Source organism: Sarcophilus harrisii, chromosome X, assembly GCF_902635505.1.
Source record: "Sarcophilus harrisii chromosome X, mSarHar1.11, whole genome shotgun sequence".
In the NCBI taxonomy this organism is placed as follows: domain Eukaryota; kingdom Metazoa; phylum Chordata; class Mammalia; order Dasyuromorphia; family Dasyuridae; genus Sarcophilus; species Sarcophilus harrisii.
Window position 1 is genome coordinate 6,572,656 of NC_045432.1, and position 20,909 is coordinate 6,593,564.

At 54.7% G+C, this 20,909-nt stretch overlaps 1 protein-coding gene across 1 annotated transcript in view; it reads right to left on the reverse strand.

The window, feature by feature from the left end:
• Positions 1-1,528: 1,528 nt before the first annotated feature.
• LOC100916248 (coagulation factor VIII) overlaps positions 1,529-20,909 on the reverse strand; it is a 122,482-nt gene continuing 103,101 nt past the window's right edge. The window contains exons 19-27 of the mRNA XM_031944727.1: positions 13,313-13,332; positions 12,884-13,086; positions 12,354-12,460; positions 12,134-12,264; positions 10,659-10,744; positions 7,348-7,503; positions 5,564-5,694; positions 5,043-5,473; positions 1,529-1,959 (exon numbers count right to left, since the gene is read on the reverse strand). Coding sequence (XP_031800587.1) covers positions 1,529-1,959; positions 5,043-5,473; positions 5,564-5,694; positions 7,348-7,503; positions 10,659-10,744; positions 12,134-12,264; positions 12,354-12,460; positions 12,884-13,086; positions 13,313-13,332 — 1,696 coding nt within the window. The remainder of the gene's footprint in view (positions 1,960-5,042; positions 5,474-5,563; positions 5,695-7,347; positions 7,504-10,658; positions 10,745-12,133; positions 12,265-12,353; positions 12,461-12,883; positions 13,087-13,312; positions 13,333-20,909) is intronic.

The following is a 20,909-nucleotide window of genomic DNA, read 5'->3' on the forward strand; positions in this document are numbered from 1 at the left end:
CAGTTTATTGGGGGAGTTTCTGTTTAATCCACGCCAGGCAGTTTCTCTGACCAGAACTGGTTGTGAGGTTACAGGCTTCCTTTGTGGCCTTGGGATTTTTCCCAATTTGGTTTCTCTAAGGTTGGGCTTAAGGGTTAGAAACCATTGTCCCTTTCCCTCCAGTTTCCTTGGGGTCTTTGTCTTCTTCCTACCTCTTGGGGCTCAGCCCGGCCCCCATAAACATTGCTGGTTTCCAAATCCCTTTCTTTCTCGGCCCAAGGCCCACACTGCCCAGTGCCCTTTCTCCAGGAACCCACCCTAGGATGGGTGCCTTTCCGGCTGCCCTGGAACCCAATTCCACCCCCTAGGGAGTCCCTTGGCCACAGGGCTCCAGTCCAGCTGCAGAAGTAGCAGAAGAGGCAGGAGGGTTAAGGAGAGCCTGTGATGGCCATTGTTGCTTAGGAGATTTGAGGCTGTTTGGAAGCAAAGGAAGAGAAACCAGTGGGAAGGGAGAGAGTAAAAACACCAAAGGGACAAGGGGAGGGACTCCCCGAAGCCCCTGGTTTCACAGAGGGCAAGGGTTGAAGACCATGTCAGAGACCAGCTCTCTCCAGGGGTCCATTGCCCTCTCCAGGGGTCCATTGCCCTCTCCAAGGGTCCAATGCTGATTTCCCCTTCACTAGAGCTAAAGAGAGGAGAACCTTTTTTTTTTTACCCTTCCTCTTTTCCCTTCCCCTTCCCTCTCCCTTCCTCTTTCCCTTTCTCCTTTTCTTTTTTCTGCTCTCCATCCCTCCTCTTCTCTTCCCTCCTCCCCCTCTCTTGTCTGTTGGTCTTTTCTTTTCTAGCTCTCCGGTGCCCCAACCCTCACGATGGATTTGTCCCGATTTGTTTGAAGGAAAACGCAGCCAAGCAGAAACTTCGAGCACAGGAGCGAAGGGATCCCAGGATTAAGAGGGATTTTCAAGGGTAAAACCAAGGGTTTATTTAAGGGGACCCCAGATTGTGGGGCCAAGGATAACAGGACCTGCTAGAAAAGAGCTGTTTAAATGGGGAAAGTTACAGATAATCCACCCCACCCCCCACCCCCAGCAACCCCGAAACAGGCGAGCCCCCAGGCCACGGCCACGTTATTTCCTCCTCAATCTGGGGTACTCTTCTGGGCTAAACTGCCCTGTTCTAGGTGAGGGAGGCCAAGATCACCATTTCTCCTGGGAGAGAAACTAGAGGGAGCGGGGTCACAGCTGAGAGGGAGGGGGATTACAGCTGGGAGGGAGGGAGGGGGAAATCACAGCTGGGAGGCAGTGGGATCACAACTGGGAGGGAGGGGGATCACAGCTGGGAGGCAATGGGATCCCAACTGGGAGGGAGGGGGATCACAGCTGGGAGGGAGGGGCCACCTCCTCTCTTCTCCTCTCTAGGCTGGGCCTGAGGTGGTTGGGAATCCCAGAAAGCCCCCTTGCCCCACATGTCCAAGTCCCCTCTTGGCATCCCCCGTGGCAGGGTGGCTGAGCTAGGTGGGGAGCACCAGTCCCGGCCCACACTGGAGCCATTAGGACGGCTGCTGAGTGTCACAACCCAGAACCTCCACCCTCAGAGCAATGTGGTTGGCCCAGCGCCAGGGGTGAATCCTCAGATGGCTGGCAAACAGGGGAGGCTCCACAGGGTTCACCACGGGGCTCGAATGATCCCGATTTCCCTTAAAGATCTGAAAGAAGAAAGAGGAGGCTTGTTGCTCAGGGAGCAGCACAGGAAGTGCGGTCCCCACACCCAACGGCCAAGTGGGAGCACGGGCAGCGTCCCCAACCGACACTGAGAGGTGAGGGAAAGGGGCGGCTACACGGCCCTCCCCTGCAAAGGCAGCAGCAGGGCTGGGGCGGCTGGTCCCCTGGGGCCCCTGCCCATGGGAAGGTCCGGAGCGCAGGCTCAGAGCCTCGAGGATGTGAGGAGCCAAAGAGCAGAGCCCGTCCCGGAAGGGGGAGACTTGGGGCCAGAAGGGACCCAGGCTGGGGGAACCCAAGCCTCAGAGCCCTGAGGAGGTGCTGCCCCCAGAGGGCCTCCCCTTCACCTCCTGCAGCCTGAAGCAGAGAGAAAGTTGAGACTGGGGGCAGCTCAGGACCCCTGCTGGGCCCACCTCCCTGCCCTGCTCCCAGATGCACCTGCTGCCCCCGGTCACTTCCCACTTCAGACTCAGAAAGGGCCTTCAACCCTTCTTTTCTCGGGGGTTCTGTACCCCAGGGTGTGGGATGGTGGAGCCCAGAAGATCTTCTCAGAACAGGGCTTTTCAAGGCATAAAAGAAAACAGGGCTCCAAGAGAAAGGGAGTGTGTTGTTATATCCCCAGCCCCTGCACTTCCCAGAGCCTTAGGTGAGAGCCCCCCTCTGCCCAAAAAGTTTCTGTCCCCGTCCCTATCCTGGAACTTGGAAGCAGTGAGGGGCAGCCCAGGACTAGAGGAAGGTGACACCTTTCTTGGCTCAAATCCTGTTTCTGGCACTCAAGAGCTGTGGGAGCTTGGAGAAGTTGCCACGTCTGCTAAGTTTCTGTTTCCTCAAGTGTAAAATGAATGAATGAACAAAGCACTGGGGATCCTTGCAGAAAACACACTCCCTCCCCCCTCAGGGGCTTCCCTACAGGGAAAAGACAGTCCCTCCCCACTCAGGGGTCTCCTTACAGGGAAAGGAGATGGAAAGGCCCTTTCAGTCCCTTAGGTTATACTGGCAAAGCAGGGAGGGAAAGACACTTTTTGACACTTCCACTGGTCATCACACCATGTCTGCCTTTTCTCAGCAAGCCAGTGGTGCCGAGGACCCTGGGGAGGACTCCCCCCGTTGTGGCCTGCCCAGTGGGCCTGGCAGAGCCTTCCCAGGCACATCTCTGATAGGGAGAAGCCGTTGCTGACACAGATGATGGCTGTTGCGGCTGGTCTGGAAGCAGGCCCGGTGATCTCTGGGATTGGGGAAGGCGGCCCCCCTTCCCAGAGGCTGCCCCCCAGACAGAGGGCTTGGGGGCTTGGGTTGCTGTGTGGGGACAAAGGGGAACGGTTCTTAACCAAAAGTCCTAAGTTTCCCCACTGGGGTCTGAAAGAGGGTTGGGAACGGGATGGGCCATTGGCCCGGGAGAGGGCTCTATTTTCCCTACAGGGACCTGCTCGGGCACAGAAAGGATATCCAAGGGCTCTTCAAGGCTGAGGTCTGGGCCCTTGTTTGCCAGAGGAGGGAGTGGAAGCCTGGAAAGCTCATGACCAATTCGTTGGGAAAGCTTTTTTCCCAATTTTCTGATTTTTTGTCCTTTACAGGATGACCAGTTTAATTTGTGAGGGGGGTCTAATCATTTTTCAGGGTGATCAGGTCGGGGCTTCGGGATGTGGCTGCAGACTCAAATCCCCACCCAAGGCATCGACAGGGGGACTTGGCGCAATCTGCAGAGGAACCCTGGCCAGTCCTCTTGTGGCACAGATTGGGGAAGTGATGTTCTGGGGCCCCAGGTTAGATTGGGACCAGGCCCTTAAAACGTGATCAGCAGCCAGGGAGACAAAGGGCTCAAGGGTTCTTGGCCTAATGGGGCCCTCTAAAAAAAGTGGCCAGGAATAAGAGACAGGGGAGGGAGAGGGGGGGAAAGGGACCAGCGGGAGGGAGGAGGGAGGAACAGAGGGAGGGAAGGGAGGAACAGAGGGAAACCAGGGGGGAAAAAGGAGGGGAACGAAGGGAAAACACAAGGGAAAAAGGAACGAAAAGGGGCCAAGAAGGAGAAAAGGGAGGAACAAGGAGGAAGGGGCCAGGAGGGAAAGGGAGGGACAGGGGAGGGAAAGGGGGAACGAGGGAGGAAAGGGGGGGGGGGAAAGCCCTCTGACCCCTAAGGGAAAAAAAACCTTTCTCCCTTCTTCCCCCCTCCCGGGTAACCTTTTAAACCCCTTCCCCCCCCTTTTCGGGGCCCGGAAAAACCCCAAGAAACCCTCCTGGTCTCGAAAACCCATCACCCCAACCAAAAATAAATTACCAAAAAGCAAATCCCCCCCTCCCTAATAACCCGGCCCCTCTGAACCCCCCCCCCCAAAGGGCCCCCCCCCCCTCTTCCCCCTTCACCCGTTTTTTCCCACCCCCAACCCCCCTCCCCAAAACCCTTTCCCCCTCCCTTCCCATCAAAGATCCCCTTGCCATCCTCAAACTCCCCTTCAGCCCCCTTTAAGGGGTTTTTTCTGTGTCCCCTCCCCGTCTTTTCCCCCCTTCATCCCCTGAGGGAAACTGCCACCTCCCTCCGGGGGGGAAAAGCCCCTCCGCCCCTCCCCTTTCCACCCCCCTTGGTTTTCGGCCCCCCTGCCCCCTCCCCGGGGCCAAACCCCAAAAGGGGGCCCTCCCCAACTTTCCCAACCCCATCCCACCCACCCCCCCCGCCCTTCCCCCGGAAAGGGTCCCTCGGGCCCCTCCCCCCCCCGCCCCGGCCAAACCCGCCCCCCCCCGCCCACCCTCCCCCCGGGCCCCAAACCCAACCCAAAAACCCACCCCCCCGTTGAAACTCCACCCAAACCTTCCCCACCCCTCCCACCGGGCCAAACCCATCCCCCGCCCCACCCCCCCTTAACCCCTAAAAACTCCCCGCCCTTCCCCCTTCCCTTAACTCGGCTTCCCCTAAAAATCCCCGCCCCTTCCCCCCAAACCCCCTTTCCCCCCCCTCCCGCCCCAAACCTCCCCCACCCTCCCCCCCGCCCCACCACCCCCCCGGGGCCGCCCCCACCATCCCCCTCCCCCCAAACCCTCCACATCCCCCCCCAAACCCCCATCATCCCTGCCCCGGAGCCCGGCCTCCATCATCCCTGCCGGGCCGGCCCCTCGGCCGGGCCCCAGCCCTTTGTGTTCATGGGCAGGGTCCCGGGGGCACCTTCCGGCCCAGGGCTTAGCGTGGTGCCCGGCGCGGAGGAGGAGGGTTCCCCGGCAAAGCAGGGCGGGGACGGGGTGGGAAGGGGGCGGAGCTTGGAGGGCAGGGGGTGGAGGGGGCGGCCCTCCCCCGGAAGCCGGGGACTGCCTGGAGGCAGCCGAGCAACGGGCGATGCCGCCGCCCCCCCTGGGTACCCTCGAAAAGCTGCGAGTCTTCCCGGCCCTGGGCGCTGGGCAGCCTCACCTTTGCCTTGTCGGGGCTCCCGGCTGGCCGGGCCCGGGCGTGGCGCGTGCGCGGGGCGCGCCTCCCCAGCCCCCGCTGCTCCCGGGCCCGTCCTCCCCCTCCCCCCCGCCCCAGGTTCACCCGGGGCCTCCAGGCATTGGTTCGGCCCTGAAGGTTCAGTCGCGCTCGCCAAGGGGCCCAGGTGGCAAACACGCTGGCCTTGTGGGACGACGCTGTGAGCTGTGCGTCGGAGATGGCCCCGTTTTCCACACCCAGGGGGAGGCTGCAGCCTGGGGGGGGCCCGGGGGTCAGCGCCGGCAGTCTTGCGCCGGGGGCAGCCGCCCCCCCCCCGTTCAGCTTCTCCGGTTTCTCCCCTTTCCCAAGCTCAGGCCGGGGACCCCTCCTTTGGGCATGAGGGGGCCAGCGGGGGGGCACCCGCGGGTCCCTGGGGACCGCCGTGGCCCAGGTCCCCCAGGGGGCGCTCGGGGCTCACGCGCTGCCCAGCAGCTCCCATGCCGGTCTCCCGCTGAAGTGAGAGGGCTGCAGGCGCAGGAACCGGGCGATCACGGGAGGGTCAAACGCATTCTCCTTGATCCCTGACGCATCCACGTTCCCAAAGAAGACCTGCAAGGGGCCGGGCATGAAGGGGGCACGCCGGGGTCCCGGGGCCCCGCGGGGGCCCAGCCGCCCCTCCCCGGCAACGCCCCCCCGGGCAGCCAAGGTCTCACAGACGAGGGGCCGGCTCAGGGCCCCCAGCCCCCCCAACGGGGCCAGTCACCCTCTCCCGGACCGTCCCGCGCCCCTGCCCCGTCCCCACGCGGCGCTCTGCCCAGGCGCCATGCTCCCGGCTCCCGTGCCGTCCCTCGGTCCCGGGCTCGGCCCCTCGTCCGGCCCCCTGCCCCCAGCCCTGCCCCGGGAGGCGCTCGTGCCCGCTCAGCTCGCGTCCTCCCTTGTTCCCCGGGCCGTTCGCTTCCCGCCTCTCCCCGGGCGCTCGTGCCTGAACCGGTCCCTCCGCCCCCCCCAGGCGTCATCCTGGGCCCCGGCCCCGGCCCCTCCCACTCTCAGCCTGGGGGCTCTGCCCCCCTCCCGCCCTTCCGTTCCGGCCCGGCTGTCCTGCCACAAACCGTTGTTCCCGCCCCCCCGCCCTCCCCCCCGCCCGGGCTTGTGCCCTGGTGCTCGTGCCCTGGTGCTCGTGCCTGGTGCTCGTGCCCTGGTGCTCGTGCCCGTTGCAGTGTGCCCAGATCCCAGCCAGGTGTAGAAAAGGGGCCAGTGGCCGACATCCGGAGCGGCCCTTGCGTCCTTTCCCGGGTCACTAGGCCGCGCCTGCCCCCGACAAGGATGACTGCGCCCCGCCGGGCCTCGGGTCGCCGGTGGTCTGGCTCCGGTCCCGAGCCCAGCAGGAGCGCTCATGCTTCCCCACTTCCTCCCGGAGCCCTTGTTCTGACTCGGGAGGAGATCCCAGAGCAGATCTGAGAGGATCTCCCCCCAACAGCCGCCCCCGCAGGCTGCTGAAGGTTCCCCAAGCACTGAGGCTCACCCCGGTCTTCGGGAAGTTTCCCCCTCCCCTCAACCCTCTGTGTTTCCCTTCACCCGGTTCTGGCGGGAGGCGGACAGAGGCCGCCCCCCTTCCCTGCCAAAGAACGCGGGTTCAACCTTCCAACCACCTTCCAAGCTGACTCGGCGGAGGCCTCAGAAGCGGGACCAAAGGCGCAGGGCCCTCCCTCCCCCATGGCTGGGGAGCACCCAGCAGGCTCCCGGGCCCAGGGCTCTAGCCTAGCGAGGATGAGCCCGGGGCCCGCGGACGGAAGGTTTTCCGGCATTTCAGCCCCGTCCACTCTCCCTGACCCCATCTGGGGTTCTCTCGGGAGACGTACTACAACAGCTTGTCATTTCCTTCTCATTTGACAGAAGAGGAAACTGAGGCAAAGACTGATAAGTGACTTGCCCAGGGTCAAGTAAGTGTCTGAGACCACAGTTGACTCAGGAAGTTAGGAAGATGCGGTGGGTTTATGGGAAAGAATGAGTTCAGCTTTGGATATGTAGCATGTGAGCTACCTACAGGAGACAGAGGTGAGGATGCTAACTAGGGAGCTGGGGATGTGCTCCTGGAACTCCGGAGGAAGACGAGGGATAGTTCTCGTGAGATCCCTCTCAGCGGTGTTGCTTGTGTGCCTCCCCATTCCCACAGCACAGGCGTGAGGAGTCTGTCTTTGCGATCTCTGCCTCAAGCTTTTATGGATTTTCCCAGCTGTCTTTTCGTGGGGAGTGACTACTCACCATCATGGTCCCAGTGGAGTTTCCTCTGTAATTCTTCCACATCTGTCCGTCAAGGCTATGCCTGATGGTGAACTGAGAGATGTAGAGGCTGGAGAATTTCTGTCGGGCTCCTTGAGTCTGGATACCGTGGATAATCATTGGTCGTAACAGGTCAACCTGCCAAATAAGCCAGAATCTCATTTTACTCTGTCCCTTGCACACTTGAGATCATTTTGGGAAACTCAACAAGCATTTATTAACCTCCTTCCGTGTGCAAGCCCCCAGGAGTGGGACAGCAGGTGGGTGGCCGAGTGCTCTGCAGAATGTCAGGAAAGTGTGAGGAAGACCTAGCACATGGGGAAGCGGTGGCCCCCCCATGGCTATCCCTGAAGGGTGGAATCGGGCAAGAGTCACACAACATGGGCCGGTTTGGATGGGGGGGGGGACACGATCTCTTGCCGATAAGCCCCTGTAATAGCTTTGCTGCTAACATTTAGAAGGTTGCACCAATGTTCATTAGGGAGCGCGTTCTATAATTGTCTTTGCTTGGGTATCAGAATCATGTCCGTGTTACAGAAGGAATTTGGCAGCACTATTTTTTGGTGCGTGGAAATGTCTGGCCCTATGGAGAACTCAAGGAAGTTTGAGATCACATGGTACCACTGTGTCATCGGAGCATGGCCTAGGCCTTCTGCCAGGCACAAAAATAGTCCCTGACCTTAAGGCACATGTTGCTGAGAGAGCACAGTATTCATACAGAAAGCGACATAATTCACTTTAAAGAACCGGAGCCCACTAAGAACTAGGAAAACCAGAAATGTGAAGGGTGAGAAGCAGGACTGCATATTGATGCTCAAATGTGGGGGAAATACAAGTGCTTCTCCCAAAGCCGGGTCTGGATCATCACTGCTCAGCATCTGGAGGTCACACATCTCTCTCACCTCCCCCCAATCCGCCCCTGCATCCTCCTCCCCTTGGACACTAATCCCTCCCCAGAAGTGTCTCCCAGGTATTCTCAATGATGCTCATCCTTCTCCCAAACAGCCAGGCTCCAAGCAAGCCAGCACTAGGGCTGTCTGGAATTTCTCTTCCCCTTCTGTTCCCCAGAACCAATCACCAAACCATTCCCTCCTAATAGGTCCTGTCTTCGTTTCTTCTTTTATCTTCCACCTCCAGCCATTTCAACAACCCTGAGGACCTCTCCACTTTTTTCTGTTCTATCCAATGTTCCTAGTGTGCAGACCCTTGGCCAAACATTGAGGGAAATACAGAGCTGAGAGGAGTGGGGCCTCTTCCAGTCCTACTTTTTAGATCATCCAACCAGGGCAAGTTACACAGCCTTAAATGATCACAATTGGAAATGTTCACCAATCAGACTCATCTGGTTGGTAAAGGAGATCTAGCAAGGGGAAAGGACTTGGCCAAAATCCAAATATTCAATAGCCTGGTCCATCAACCAAAGGGGGAAAGGGTTTGGCCAAAATCCAAGTATTCAACAGACTGGTCAATCGATCAAAAGGGAAAGGATTTGGCCAAAATCCAAGTATTCAACAGACTGGCCCATCAACCAAAGGGGAAAGGACTTGACCAAAATCCACGTATTCGATGACTGGTCCTTCAACCAAGAAAGGGCTTGAGAAAGCCCCTAAATGCCAGGCAAAGTCAACAGTGATGGAATACTGTCTCTGATGCTCTGGCTGTAAACCTCGATGAACTTTGGGACATTAACCTGGATGAAAAAAAGAGGGTAACTGGGCAGCTTTGGGCAATATCCTTCTCTCACCCTACCCCCACCAGGGGATGATTCTTATGACACCAAACCCCAAAATGGGTGAGAGAGTTTTGACTTTAAAATGAATAAGTTCCTCTCATTTGAGGCCACATTGGCTACTTGGTAAACTGGCTGGCCAGCTCCCTGGAGGGCCACACGGAGACAATCAGGGGCCTGGGCCCCCACTTGGGCTATAGAGGAATAGGGCAACGCCAGCTTTGCCCCCGGGAGGTGTTTTTCAGGCTAAGGTCCCATTCTTTCTTCATGATGGCTGTCAGTCTACCAACAAGTAAATCTATTCATCTGCTCACCCTTGAGAGGCACTCCAACAAATGTCTACCAGTTCAGGCTGGACTTTGCCCATGCTCCGGGCCACCGGGCTGTAATTCCGCCCCAGGTCACCGGGCTGCAATTTCACTCCAGGCCCACTGGGGAGTGTCCTGCTGCCATGGGCTCCTTTACCTTGGATGACGCTTTCTGGGCCTCACTTTTTAACCTCACTTTTGGTCTGTGCTCAATCCTTAGTTGCCATGTGAAAGACTCCTTGGGAAGTATAAAGCAGTTCTAGGTTCAAGCGGCCCTGAAAACAGCCATGTGGTGCGCAGACAACTATAGGGCTCCCAGGAAACCTGGATGGTTCGATGCTCAAAGAAAGATCTTGTTGGGGAATAAGCGTCTCTGCAGGGCCTACTGTGCACCAGGATCTAAGCTAAGTGCCCTATCAGTATGATCTCATTTGGTGAAAAAAGCTGGTGAACTCAGCCCTGTTCATCATCCAGTGGATGAGCCTGGTGTCCCACCTACCTTCTATGTCACTCCTGTGCTCAAGGACTTTCAGGGGATCCTTACTATCCTTAGGATCAAATCGCAGTTCCTCAGTCTAGCACTGAAGGTTCCCCCCTGCAAACACTGAACATTTCCTGACAAGTCTTACCCCATGCACCAAACCTAGAATGTGCTCCATCCTTACCTGTGTCTTAGAGAATCTACTTAGCCTCAATTTAAGAACCTCCTCCTCTTCCTCTTCCTCCTCCTCTTTCTTCCCCGTTCTCCCTCTCTTCCTCTTCTTCCTCCTTCTTCCTATCTCTCTCTTCCTCTGCCCTCTCCTACCTTTTCTCTTCCTCTTCTTCCTCCTCCCCCTGCTCTTCCCTTTTCTCCCCCTCTTCTTCCTCTCTCTTCCTCTCTCTCCTTCTCTCCTTCCTCCCTCTTCCTATCTCTCCCTTCCTTCCTCCTACCTTTTCTCTCCCTCTTCCTCCTCTTCTTCCTTCCTCTCCTTCCTCCATCTCCCAGAACCTTTCCCTGACACTGTACCCCAAAGCCCTGTCCCAGTGGAAGGTGTTCTGGCTCTAGTCCCAACTTCCTGACGCTCTCCATCTCGGTTTGCCCTTTGCCCTCATATTCTACCTCATTATTAGCCTTAGGATATCTTTCCCAGCCACTGGAACATAGACTTCTAAAGGGCAGGGGAAATGCCTGCATAGCCCAGTGGATCTCACGGGGGTTTAGTGAATGTGTGCTGGAATGTGGGGCAGTTCTGAGCTTCTCTCAGGATGAGGCCTACCTGGATCCAAGGATTGGCATCCTGGCTGCTCCACGCATTGATCGAGCCAGCAGAATTAAGCCTGGCCAGCTTTGGGGCCCACTGGCCTGCATGGGACAGAAGGGAAAGATTTGAAGCATCCATTTCTCCACACCTTGTCCCTCCCCTGCTCCCTGCATGCCAGACAGGCCCGGGCAGCTCAGCTGCAGGGAAGACATAAGGAAATGCTCCACCTTCTCCTTTTGGTTGGAGACTCTGGGTAGAATGCTGTACACACTGGTGGCCACTTTTGTCCAACTGTTGTGGGTTAGGGTTTGAGGATGCCTGGTAGGGGGGTTCCAAAGCGAGGTTCGCTGGAGGGGGGTCTCTATTTGAAAATGACTTATTTACAGACAGAAGGCATCAGTAAAACTCTTAAAAATTAAAATCAAATGAAAGGGTTGGACTGCAGGGGTGTGCCCATGGTAGTCTTTCCAAAAGTGTGTGATATAAGGTGTGGCTGCCAGGTGATATCAGGGCCCTGCCATAACATGGCCTCTTAAGCTGGATGGTCAAAGCAAAGTGAGACATTTACCTCCGGGGAGCCGCATTTCTCTGAGCCCTGCCACTATTGGGGTCGGAGTTTGCTCCCCAAAAGGCCCAGAAGGACGAGGCAGTTGCTAAGCTGGGTCCTCGATGGGCCATCCCAATTTATTTCTATGAAGTTTCCCTATTGAGAAAGCAGCCATTTTGCCTAGAAGTGCCATCACCCTGCCATGTAGCCAGCTCACCCCTTTGCAGGAACCTCTCCCCTTTTCCTTATTGAGCACTAATTCAGCAAAGAGCAGTTTGCTAGTGATTTAGGTCAAAGGTTTGGTGGGAAAGACAAAGGACAGCTTGGGAATCCTCAAACCATTCCATTATTTCTCATAGACAAGATGCCCCAGTTCAGTCTCTTTGATTTAAATGCTTTTTAAATTTTTAAATATTTTCCCCATTACATTTAAAACAATTTTTTATATTTGTTTTTAAAACTAAATTTCAGATTCTCTCTCTCCCCACCCCAGCTCCCATTAAGAAAGCACATGTGAAGTTATACAAAACACTTCCATCAAAGTCGCTCGTGATAGAAGACAGATCTAATGTCTTAAACGTAATACCTTAAAACTCTACTAAGACTTTGGGGGCACTAGGTATTGGAAAAGCTAAATGAAAATTTCTCATATGCTGAGAATTAGAATCAAGGGCTGCTGGGAAGAGTCTCAGGAGACAGACATGGCAGCAGAGGCCCTGGGAGCTGGGTTCTTCGGTGCCCGGGGACGGCGGGCAGGGCAGCACGAAGCTCCCGTCCCAAGCTATTGAGAGCCCAGGCTAGGGGGTCAGTGAAATGGCACATGGCGTGCATATACAGTCTGCCAGTGGGCGTCAGGATACTGGTATATGGCTAGAGGCTAAAGGGCAAATTGTGAGAGTTGACTGACACCAAGACATGAGAGCAACCCCCCAGGTTCACTCACCATAATGTCCAGAAGCCGTGATCTGAGAATCGGCAATCTGGCAAGAGGCCATTCCCAGAACATTCCGACAGTCTGCAAAGGAAAGAGACACAGAGGGGGAGAGGCTAGAGAGCAGCACGTTTTGGAAACAACTTCAAGCAGCTACTCTACTGTTGACTGAATTCAGTCTGCAGAGCAAGCCCTAGACCAAGAGCTCTTCTGGCAACTTGAAGTTGCTGACCCCTTCCGGAGCATCAGGCCAAAGCTATCTTCCCCATCCTTCAGAGAACATGGATCACAGTTCCTGATGTCGTCCACAAGGAATTGCAGAACCCTCCAGTCTGGAGACTGAGACCGCCTCAGAGGGTGGGGGGTGGGGGGTGGTATGGTGGTGTTCCCTTAGCTCATGTCTCTCTCCACTAACCATTTTACTTCTGAAGTTTTTGCTTTAAACGTGCAGACGCTGCTGTCCAGAAACAAAGACTTAATTAGCTCTGTCTTTTCCAGGTCATCAATTACCCTCCTTCCATCCCCTCGATCTAAGGGCCCGAGCCCTTTTTCAATCTTCCTGTCCCAAACATGGCTGGAAAACTCCTATTGGTCTTTCTCCATCTCTGGGTTTACCACTACTGACACTATCCACGAGGTTCCTCGGTTAGTCTCATCTTCAGGTACCGCCCTTGTATTTCCTCATCCACAGAATTCACCGTTCCATGGAATTAGAGACTGAAACCCTAGCTTTAAATGATGTGGCCACAGCAGGTTCCTTACTGTGTTCCACGACTTGGAGACAGGATTGGATGGAGATGGCAAATAGCAGATACGCAGGGAGGTGGAGCAACTGAGAGGTGTCACAGCCCCCTCTAAAGGCAGGGTCCGACCATCGTGGGGGTTAACCTGCCCAGACGCTTCGATGTTTTCAGCACGTCGGGGTAGATGTTCGGAGAGATTCTGACGGGACTGCTTGACCGATGCTGTGAGCACAGGGCCACCCAGCAGACGTTGGCCTTCCACACAGGGTAATGAACATAATGACACGTCATCTAGCTTCACATGAAGGAAGGCAGCATACACACAGGCAATTTGAGCTGCTTACTCTCGTGCCCCAGTGCATCAGATCGAGAACCCACCAAGTTTATGCACAGCACAGCATCCATCCTCACCACTCAGTCCGTGTCTCCTTTGGCATGGGCTCAGTACCTGCCACTCTCAACTTCCTGCTAAAGGGACAGAAGAGAGAGTCTTGTCTTCCCTTCCACCCCGTGTTCACTCTTGAGATATATCCAGTGTCACTGGCTCGGGGTACATCATGAGTTATAAAGTATAAGAAGACTGGGAAGGTTAAAGCCAAGGGTCCTCATTATTAAAGGCTCTCTATATTCCCTCGCGTATTCTGGCCTCCTGGCATACAATCTTCTCAGCTACCATGGCTTCCCTCTCATCCCTCTCCTAGCCACCCAACAGCACCTCCATGCTATGAACTTTCCATCTCCAAGAACAGTCTCCTATCCTTGCATCTTTCCCTCTACCTCACATCTCCAGAATCCATTTTTCATCCTGACAATAATCTCTACTCCTTCCCCAGTCCCACTTACTCTCTCACTTTGGCCAAACTTCTCTCATTCCATAGTCTTGATGGTGATTAAAGTACCATCCCACATCCTTGAGTCTCTTGAGCCTTTGTCTCCTCCCATTCTTTATGCTCTATTTAGCTCCAGATCTTCCTTCTTCCCTTGTGCTGAACAGACTTTCTAGCTGATGACCACTTCCAGAAGTCACAAAGCAAAAACCAGTGATTTCAGAATTGAAAGGGACCTCAGCCACTATCACACTCGGATGTGATCATCCAAGGAATCTCAACCATGCCCATTGTCTTGTTAATATCCACTGGGCCCTCATGACTTCTCGATGACTCCTCATAGTCCATTTCCCATCGTATCTGTTTCAAACTTCTTTCCTCATTTTCTGACCACCTCTCCCCGCTTTTCATAGCAGAAGGCCTTTATCACATAACCAAGAAAAAGGGAGACTCTCCATGGTGAGCACCAGCCTTTCCCTTATTCCCAACTTTAGACACATCTACATTACCCTCCAGTCTCTCTTCCTCCGTTCAAGTCTCTGAAGAAAAGTGGCCCTTTGAGCCAAAGTCAATCTCACCACTGATGTTTTGGGTTCCTATCACTCTCCCATGACTGGGAATTTACTCCCTTGTTTCCCCTCTTTCATCTTTACCTTCACTTTATCTAGTGATTTCTTCCTGGCTCCCTTCCAATATGCACAAATCTCACAACATATGATCCCGTCATCCCTTCGAGCTACCTTCCTAGGCCCCTTTTTTCTTTCAGTTAGGCAACAAGCGTTAAATGGTTATGATGTACAGTGTGCTAAGCGCACTCTGCTAAATATTAAGAATACAAAGAAAGGCAAAAATACAGTCCCTGTTCTCAAGAAGCTCACGTTCTAATGGTCAAGGAATAACTATAGATATACAGATATATGCATAATAAATGGATGGTAATCTGAGGGCTGGAAAATCCAAGACTGACCTTTTGCATAAGATAGAATTTAAGCTGATGTTTGAGGGAAGCCAGGGAAGCCAGGAGGGAGAGATATGGAGGGAGAGCATTCTGGGCAGAGAGGAATTTAAAATGTCTGCAGCCAGTGGTGTCTGGTGAGAGGACAACCAGGAGGCCAGTGCCACTGGATCAGGGTACGTGGTGAGTTAGAAAGTATAAGAAGACTGGGAAGGTTAAAGCCAGGGGTCCTCATTATTAAAGGCTCTGAAAGGCAGTGGGGTTTACATTTAACCATGGAGGTACAAGGGAGCCAGTAGAGTTCACTGACAAGGCAAGTCAATCCTTAAGCTTTGGGAAGAGTAGGGTGAAGAGAGACTTAAGGTAAGGAGATTAAGTGGCAGACTATTCTAATAGTCCAGGCAGGAAGGGATAGTAGCAATGTCAAAGGAGGGGAGAGGGTGTCTCTAAGACATGTTGTGAAAATAGTATGGGCAGATTGAAAGTGGGGAAGCAAGCAAGATTGTGAGCCTGAGGGACTGGGAGGATGGGGGGTGCCTTAGCAGTAATGAGGACATTTGGGGGAGTGCAGCTGCTAAAGGCTTGTACTAGAAGGGGGTGGGAAATATCTTTAGTGTGTGTGAACTCTTCCTGGCACATAGCAAATGCTTAATCAAAGTGGATTAAATTGAACTGACTCCACAAAGAGACACATACGTGCACACTTGCTTCTCACCCTTTAGGCCATGCTTGGGAGAAGACAGATGTCCTAAGACTTTTAAATTTCCTTTCTATGTGGCCATCTTATTAGTAAGGAAAAGCATCTAATGAGCCGAGATTTTCCTTGTCTATAGAATTGAGTTGAAGCTTCCAATTTTGATTAGATGTAAAAGAAATTCTGGCCCCCTTTGTGGCTAATCATCGCTAGTTGTAAGTTCTAGACTCCAGTGCTCATTTACAGCTGGACGTGGAATTTTTCTCCTGTTATCTCTGGACCTACAAATTGCTTCTCCTTTTGGCCTACTATGCTTTTCACAAGCACGCCTTTGAAATGGGAATCTTTACTTTCCCTTTTGGCACTTGTGATTCCTTTCTTTTTTGGTCATTGTAAATTCTAGTTGTACTTTTTCCTCCCTCTGATGTAGCTGAAAACTATACAAGACATAATTAAGAAAAAAACTCGATCTTGTGTTCAGGGGCCATTTAGAACACTGAGTATGTGCCCGTATCGTAGAGATCCATTTTTGAAAGTTCTCTTGTGTTGACAGCAGTACCTCTCGGTGAACCCTTGGCTATTTCCATATCAAAGATCCAGTTCAAGTCTCAGCTCTGCCACGGAGATGTTGGCCCCTTTGGGGCCCTCGCTTTCCTTTTTTCTAAAGGCCCTTTCAAGTGAAATGTTTTATGGTTTCAAGAGCTATGGTTGCCCAGTCCCAAGCCTAGAACACCAAGCACTCTCAGGAGGCAGAGTAGCCTACTTACACTTGTTGTTTTCCTACCCCTGCCATCTCCTCTTTGGTTGTTTTCCTACCCCTGCCATCTCCTTTTCAAGTACTGTGGACTCTAGATCTCTTTCATCTCCCTGTGAATTCTCAGTGGGGGTCTCTGCCTCCTCTCCCTGCACCCTGCTGTCCATTTCAACTTTCCCCTTCCTTACTATGAGCTCTTGATCTCTTCCCCCTTGATGTTTCTGTGAATCTCTGCCCCGGATTTCCCTGCAACCTCTTGCCTCCTACTACAATTCCTCCCTCTCCCTTGCACCCCAGATCTGTCTGTCATTCTCTTGGATTCTGCCCGGTTTTTCCATGGCTTGTCTCGCCCAGCCTCCATGGGAGATTCTTTCCCTGATCTCAAGCAAGGTCTTTCATTTTCCCTGCAAAACTGCCCCCTACTACTTTTTCTCTCTTTCCCTTGTCTGCACCTAATCTCCATTGGAAGGTCTCTGCACCTAATCTTCTTGTAGGTCTGTGCCCCGGATCCCTACGGGGAGACCCCTGATGTTCCTGTAGGTCTGTGCCCCGGGGCTCTATGGGGGGTCTCTTCCCCTGATCTTCTGGTAGGTGTGTGCCCTGGATGTCTATGGGGGGGGGTCTCTTCCAGTAGGTCTGTGCCCTGGATCCCTATGAGGGGGGCCTCTTCCCCTGGTCTTCCTGTAGGTGTGTGCCCTCGATCTCTATGAGGGGGGGGTCTCTTCCTGTAGGTCTGTGCCCCAGATCTCTATGGGGTCTTTCGCCTGATCTTCCTGTAGATCTGTGCCTGGATCTAGTGGGCATCTCTTCCCCTGGTCTTCCGTGGTCTGTGCCCGGATCCCTATGGCGGGGTCCTTCCCTGATCTTCCTGTAGATCTGTGCTTTAGATCCCTATGGGGGTCTCTTTCTGTGGGTCTATATCCCAGATCACTGGGGTCTGTTCCCTGGTCTTCCTGTAGGTCGGTGCCCCAGATCCCTATAGGGGGTCTCTTCCTGTAGTTCTGTGCCCTGGATCTCTATGGGGGCTTCTTTTCCCCTGGTCTTCCTGTAGATCTGTGCCGTGGATCCCTATGGCAGGTATCTTCCTGTAGGTCTGTGCCCCGGGGCTCTATGGGGGGTCTCTTCCCCTGATCTTCCTGTAAATCTGTGCCCCGGATCTCTATGGGGGGGTCTCTTCCCCTGATCTTCCGGTAGGTGTGTGCCCTGGATCTCTATAGGGGGGGGTCTCTTCCTGTAGGTCTGTGCCCCAGATCCCTACAGGGGTCTTCCTTGATCTGTCTGTCATCTCTCCCGCCATGGCTGTCTCAGGCCCAGCTCTCCATGGGGAGATTCTTTCCCTGATCTCCGGGCAAGGTCTTTGCCCCAGTTTTCCTTGCAATGTGCTGCCCCCTACTACTTTTTCTCTCTTTCCCTTGTCTGCACCTAATCTCCATTGGAAGGTCTCTGCACCTAATCTTCTTGTAGGTCTGTGCCCCGGATCCCTATGGCGGGGTCTCTTCCCCTGATCTTTCTGTAGATCTGTGCTCTGTATCCCTATAGGGGCCCTTCCTGGTCTTCCTGTGGTCTGCCCAGATCCTATGGGGGTCTCTTCCTGACTTCCTGCAGGTCTTCCTTTTTTTCTGTGGGGGGGTCTCTTCCCCCGGACTTTTGTAGGTCTGTGCCCTGGATCCCAATGAGAGGTCTCTTCCCCTGAACTTCCTGTAGATCTATGCTCTGGATCCCTATGGAGGGTCTCTTCCTGTAGGTCTGTGTCCTAGATCCCTATGGGTGGGCGTCTCTTCCCCAGATCTTCTTGTCGATCTGTGCCACAGATCCCTATGGGGGGGTCTATTCCCCTGGTTTCCTGTAGATCTGTGCCCTGGATTCCAATTGGGGGGTCTCTTCCTGTAGGTCTCTGCCCCAGATCTCTATGGGGGGGGTCTCTTCCCCTGATCTTCCTGTAGATCTGTGCCCCGGATCCCTAGTGGGGCATCTCTTCCCCTGGTCTTCCTGTAGGTCTGTGCCCAGGATCCCTATGGCGGGGTCTCTTCCCCTGATCTTCCTGTAGATCTGTGCTCTGTATCCCTATAGGGGGGTCTCTTCCCCTGATCTTCCTGTAGATCTGTGCTTTAGATCCCTATGGGGGGGTCTCTTTCTGTAGGTCTATATCCCAGATCACTATGGGAGGTCTGTTCCCCTGGTCTTCCTGTAGGTCGGTGCCCCAGATCCCTATAGGGGGTCTCTTCCTGTAGTGCTGTGCCCCGGATCCCTACGGGGAGACCCCTGATGTTCCTGTAGGTCTGTGCCCCGGGGCTCTATGGGGGGTCTCTTCCCCTGATCTTCTGGTAGGTGTGTGTCCTGGATCTCTATGGGGGGGTCTCTTCCTGTAGGTCTGTGCCCTGGATCCCTATGAGGGGGGTCTCTTCCCCTGGTCTTCCTATAGGTGTGTGCCCTCGATCTCTATGAGGGGGGGTCTCTTCCTGTAGGTCTGTGCCCAGATCTCTAGGGGGGGGGTCTTTTCGCCTGATCTTCCTGGAGATCTGTGCCTGGGATCCCTAGTGGGGCATCTCTTCCCCTGGTCTTCCTGTAGGTCTGTGCCCAGGATCCCTATGGCGGGGTCTCTTCCCCTGATCTTCCTGTAGATCTGTGCTCTGTATCCCTATAGGGGGGTCTCTTCCCCTGATCTTCCTGTAGATCTGTGCTTTAGATCCCTATGGGGGGGTCTCTTTCTGTAGGTCTATATCCCAGATCACTATGGGAGGTCTGTTACCCTGGTCTTCCTGTAGGTCGGTGCCCCAGATCCCTATAGGGGGTCTCTTCCTGTAGTGCTGTGCCCCGGATCCCTACGGGGAGACCCCTGATGTTCCTGTAGGTCTGTGCCCCGGGGCTCTATGGGGGGTCTCTTCCCCTGATCTTCTGGTAGGTGTGTGCCCTGGATCTCTGGGGGGGTCTCTTCCTGTAGGTCTGTGCCCTGGATCCCTATGAGGGGGGTCTCTTCCCCTGGTCTTCCTATAGGTGTGTGCCCTCGATCTCTATGAGGGGGGGTCTCTTCCTGTAGGTCTGTGCCCCAGATCTCTATGGGGGGGTCTCTTCCCCTGATCTTTCTGTAGATCTGTGCCTGTATCCCTATAGGGGGGTCTCTTCCCCTGATCTTCCTGTAGATCTGTGCTTTAGATCCCTATGGGGGGTCTCTTTCTGTAGGTCTATATCCCAGATCACTATGGGAGGTCTGTTCCCCTGGTCTTCCTGTAGGTCGGTGCCCCAGATCCCTATAGGGGGTCTCTTCCTGTAGTTCTGTGCCCTGGATCTCTATGGGCGCTTCTCTTCCCCTGGTCTTCCTGTAGATCTGTGCCTGGGATCCCTAGTGGGGCATCTCTTCCCTGGTCTTCCTGTAGGTCTGTGCCCAGGATCCCTATGGCGGGGTCTCTTCCCCTGATCTTCCTGTAGATCTGTGCTTTAGATCCCTATGGGGGGGGGGGTCTCTTCCTGTAGGTCTCCCAGATCACTATGGGAGGTCTGTTCCCCTGGTCTTCCTGTAGTTCTGTGCCCTGGATCTCTATGGGGGCTTCTCTTCCCCTGGTCTTCCTGTAGATTTGTGCCTGGGATCCCTAGTGGGGCATCTCTTCCCCTGGTTTCCTTCCTGTGGTCTGTGCCCAGGATCCCATGGCGGGGTCTCTTCCCTGATCTTCCTGTAGATCTTGTGGATCCTGAGGTATCTTCCTGTAAATCTGTTCCCCGGATCTCTTGGGGTCTCTTCCCCACTTCCGGGTGTGTTGCCCTGGATCTCTATGGGGGTCTCTTCCTGTAGGTCTGTGCCCCAGATCCCTACGGGGGGTCTCTTCCCCTGATCTGTCTGTCATCTCTCTGCCCCAGTTTTCCATGGCTGTCTCGGGCCCAGCTCTCCATGGGGAGATTCTTTCCTGATTCCGGGCAAGGTCTTTGCCCCAGTTTTCTTCTTCAATGTGCTGCCCCCTACTACTTTTTCTCTCTTTCCCTTGTCTGCACCTAATCTCCATTGGAAGGTCTCTGCACCTAATCTTCCTGTAAATCTGTGCCCCGGATCTCTATGGGGGGGTCTATTCCCCTGGTTTCCTGTAGATCTGTGCCCTGGATTCCAATTGGGGGGTCTCTTCCTGTAGGTCTCTGCCCCACATCTCTATGGGGGGGTCTCTTCCCCTGATCTTCCTGTAGATCTGTGCCCCGGATCCCTATGGGGTGTCTCTTAATGTAGGTCTATGCCCCAGATCCCTATGGGTGTGTCTTCCCCTGATCTTCCTGTAGATCTGTGCCCTGGGTCGTATGGGGGGGGGGTTTCTTTATTATCAGTGCTCTGGATCCCTATGGGGGGCTCTCTTCCCCTGGTCTTCCTGTAGATCTGTGCTCTGTATCCCTATAGGGGGGTCTCTTCCCCTGATCTTCCTGTAGATCTGTGCTTTAGATCCCTATGGGGGGTCTCTTCCTGTAGGTCTATATCCCAAATCACTATAGGTCTTTCCCTGATCTTTCCTGGGTCGTGCACCAGATCCCTATAGGGGGTCTCTTCCTGTAGTTCTGTGCCCTGGATCCCTATGGGGGCTTCTCTTCCCCTGATCTTCCTGTCAATCTGTGCCACCGATCCCTATGGGGGGGTCTCTTCCTGTAAGTCTTTGCCCGGGATCCCTATGGGGGGGTCTCTTCCCCTGATCTTCCTGTAGGTCTTTGCCTTGGATCCCTATGGGAGGGTCTCTTCATGTAGATCTGTGCCCAAGATCCCCATGGGGGGTCTTTTCCCCTAGTCTTCCTTTACGTCCGTGTTCTAGATCCCTATGAGGGGGGTCTCTTCCTGTAGGTCTGTGC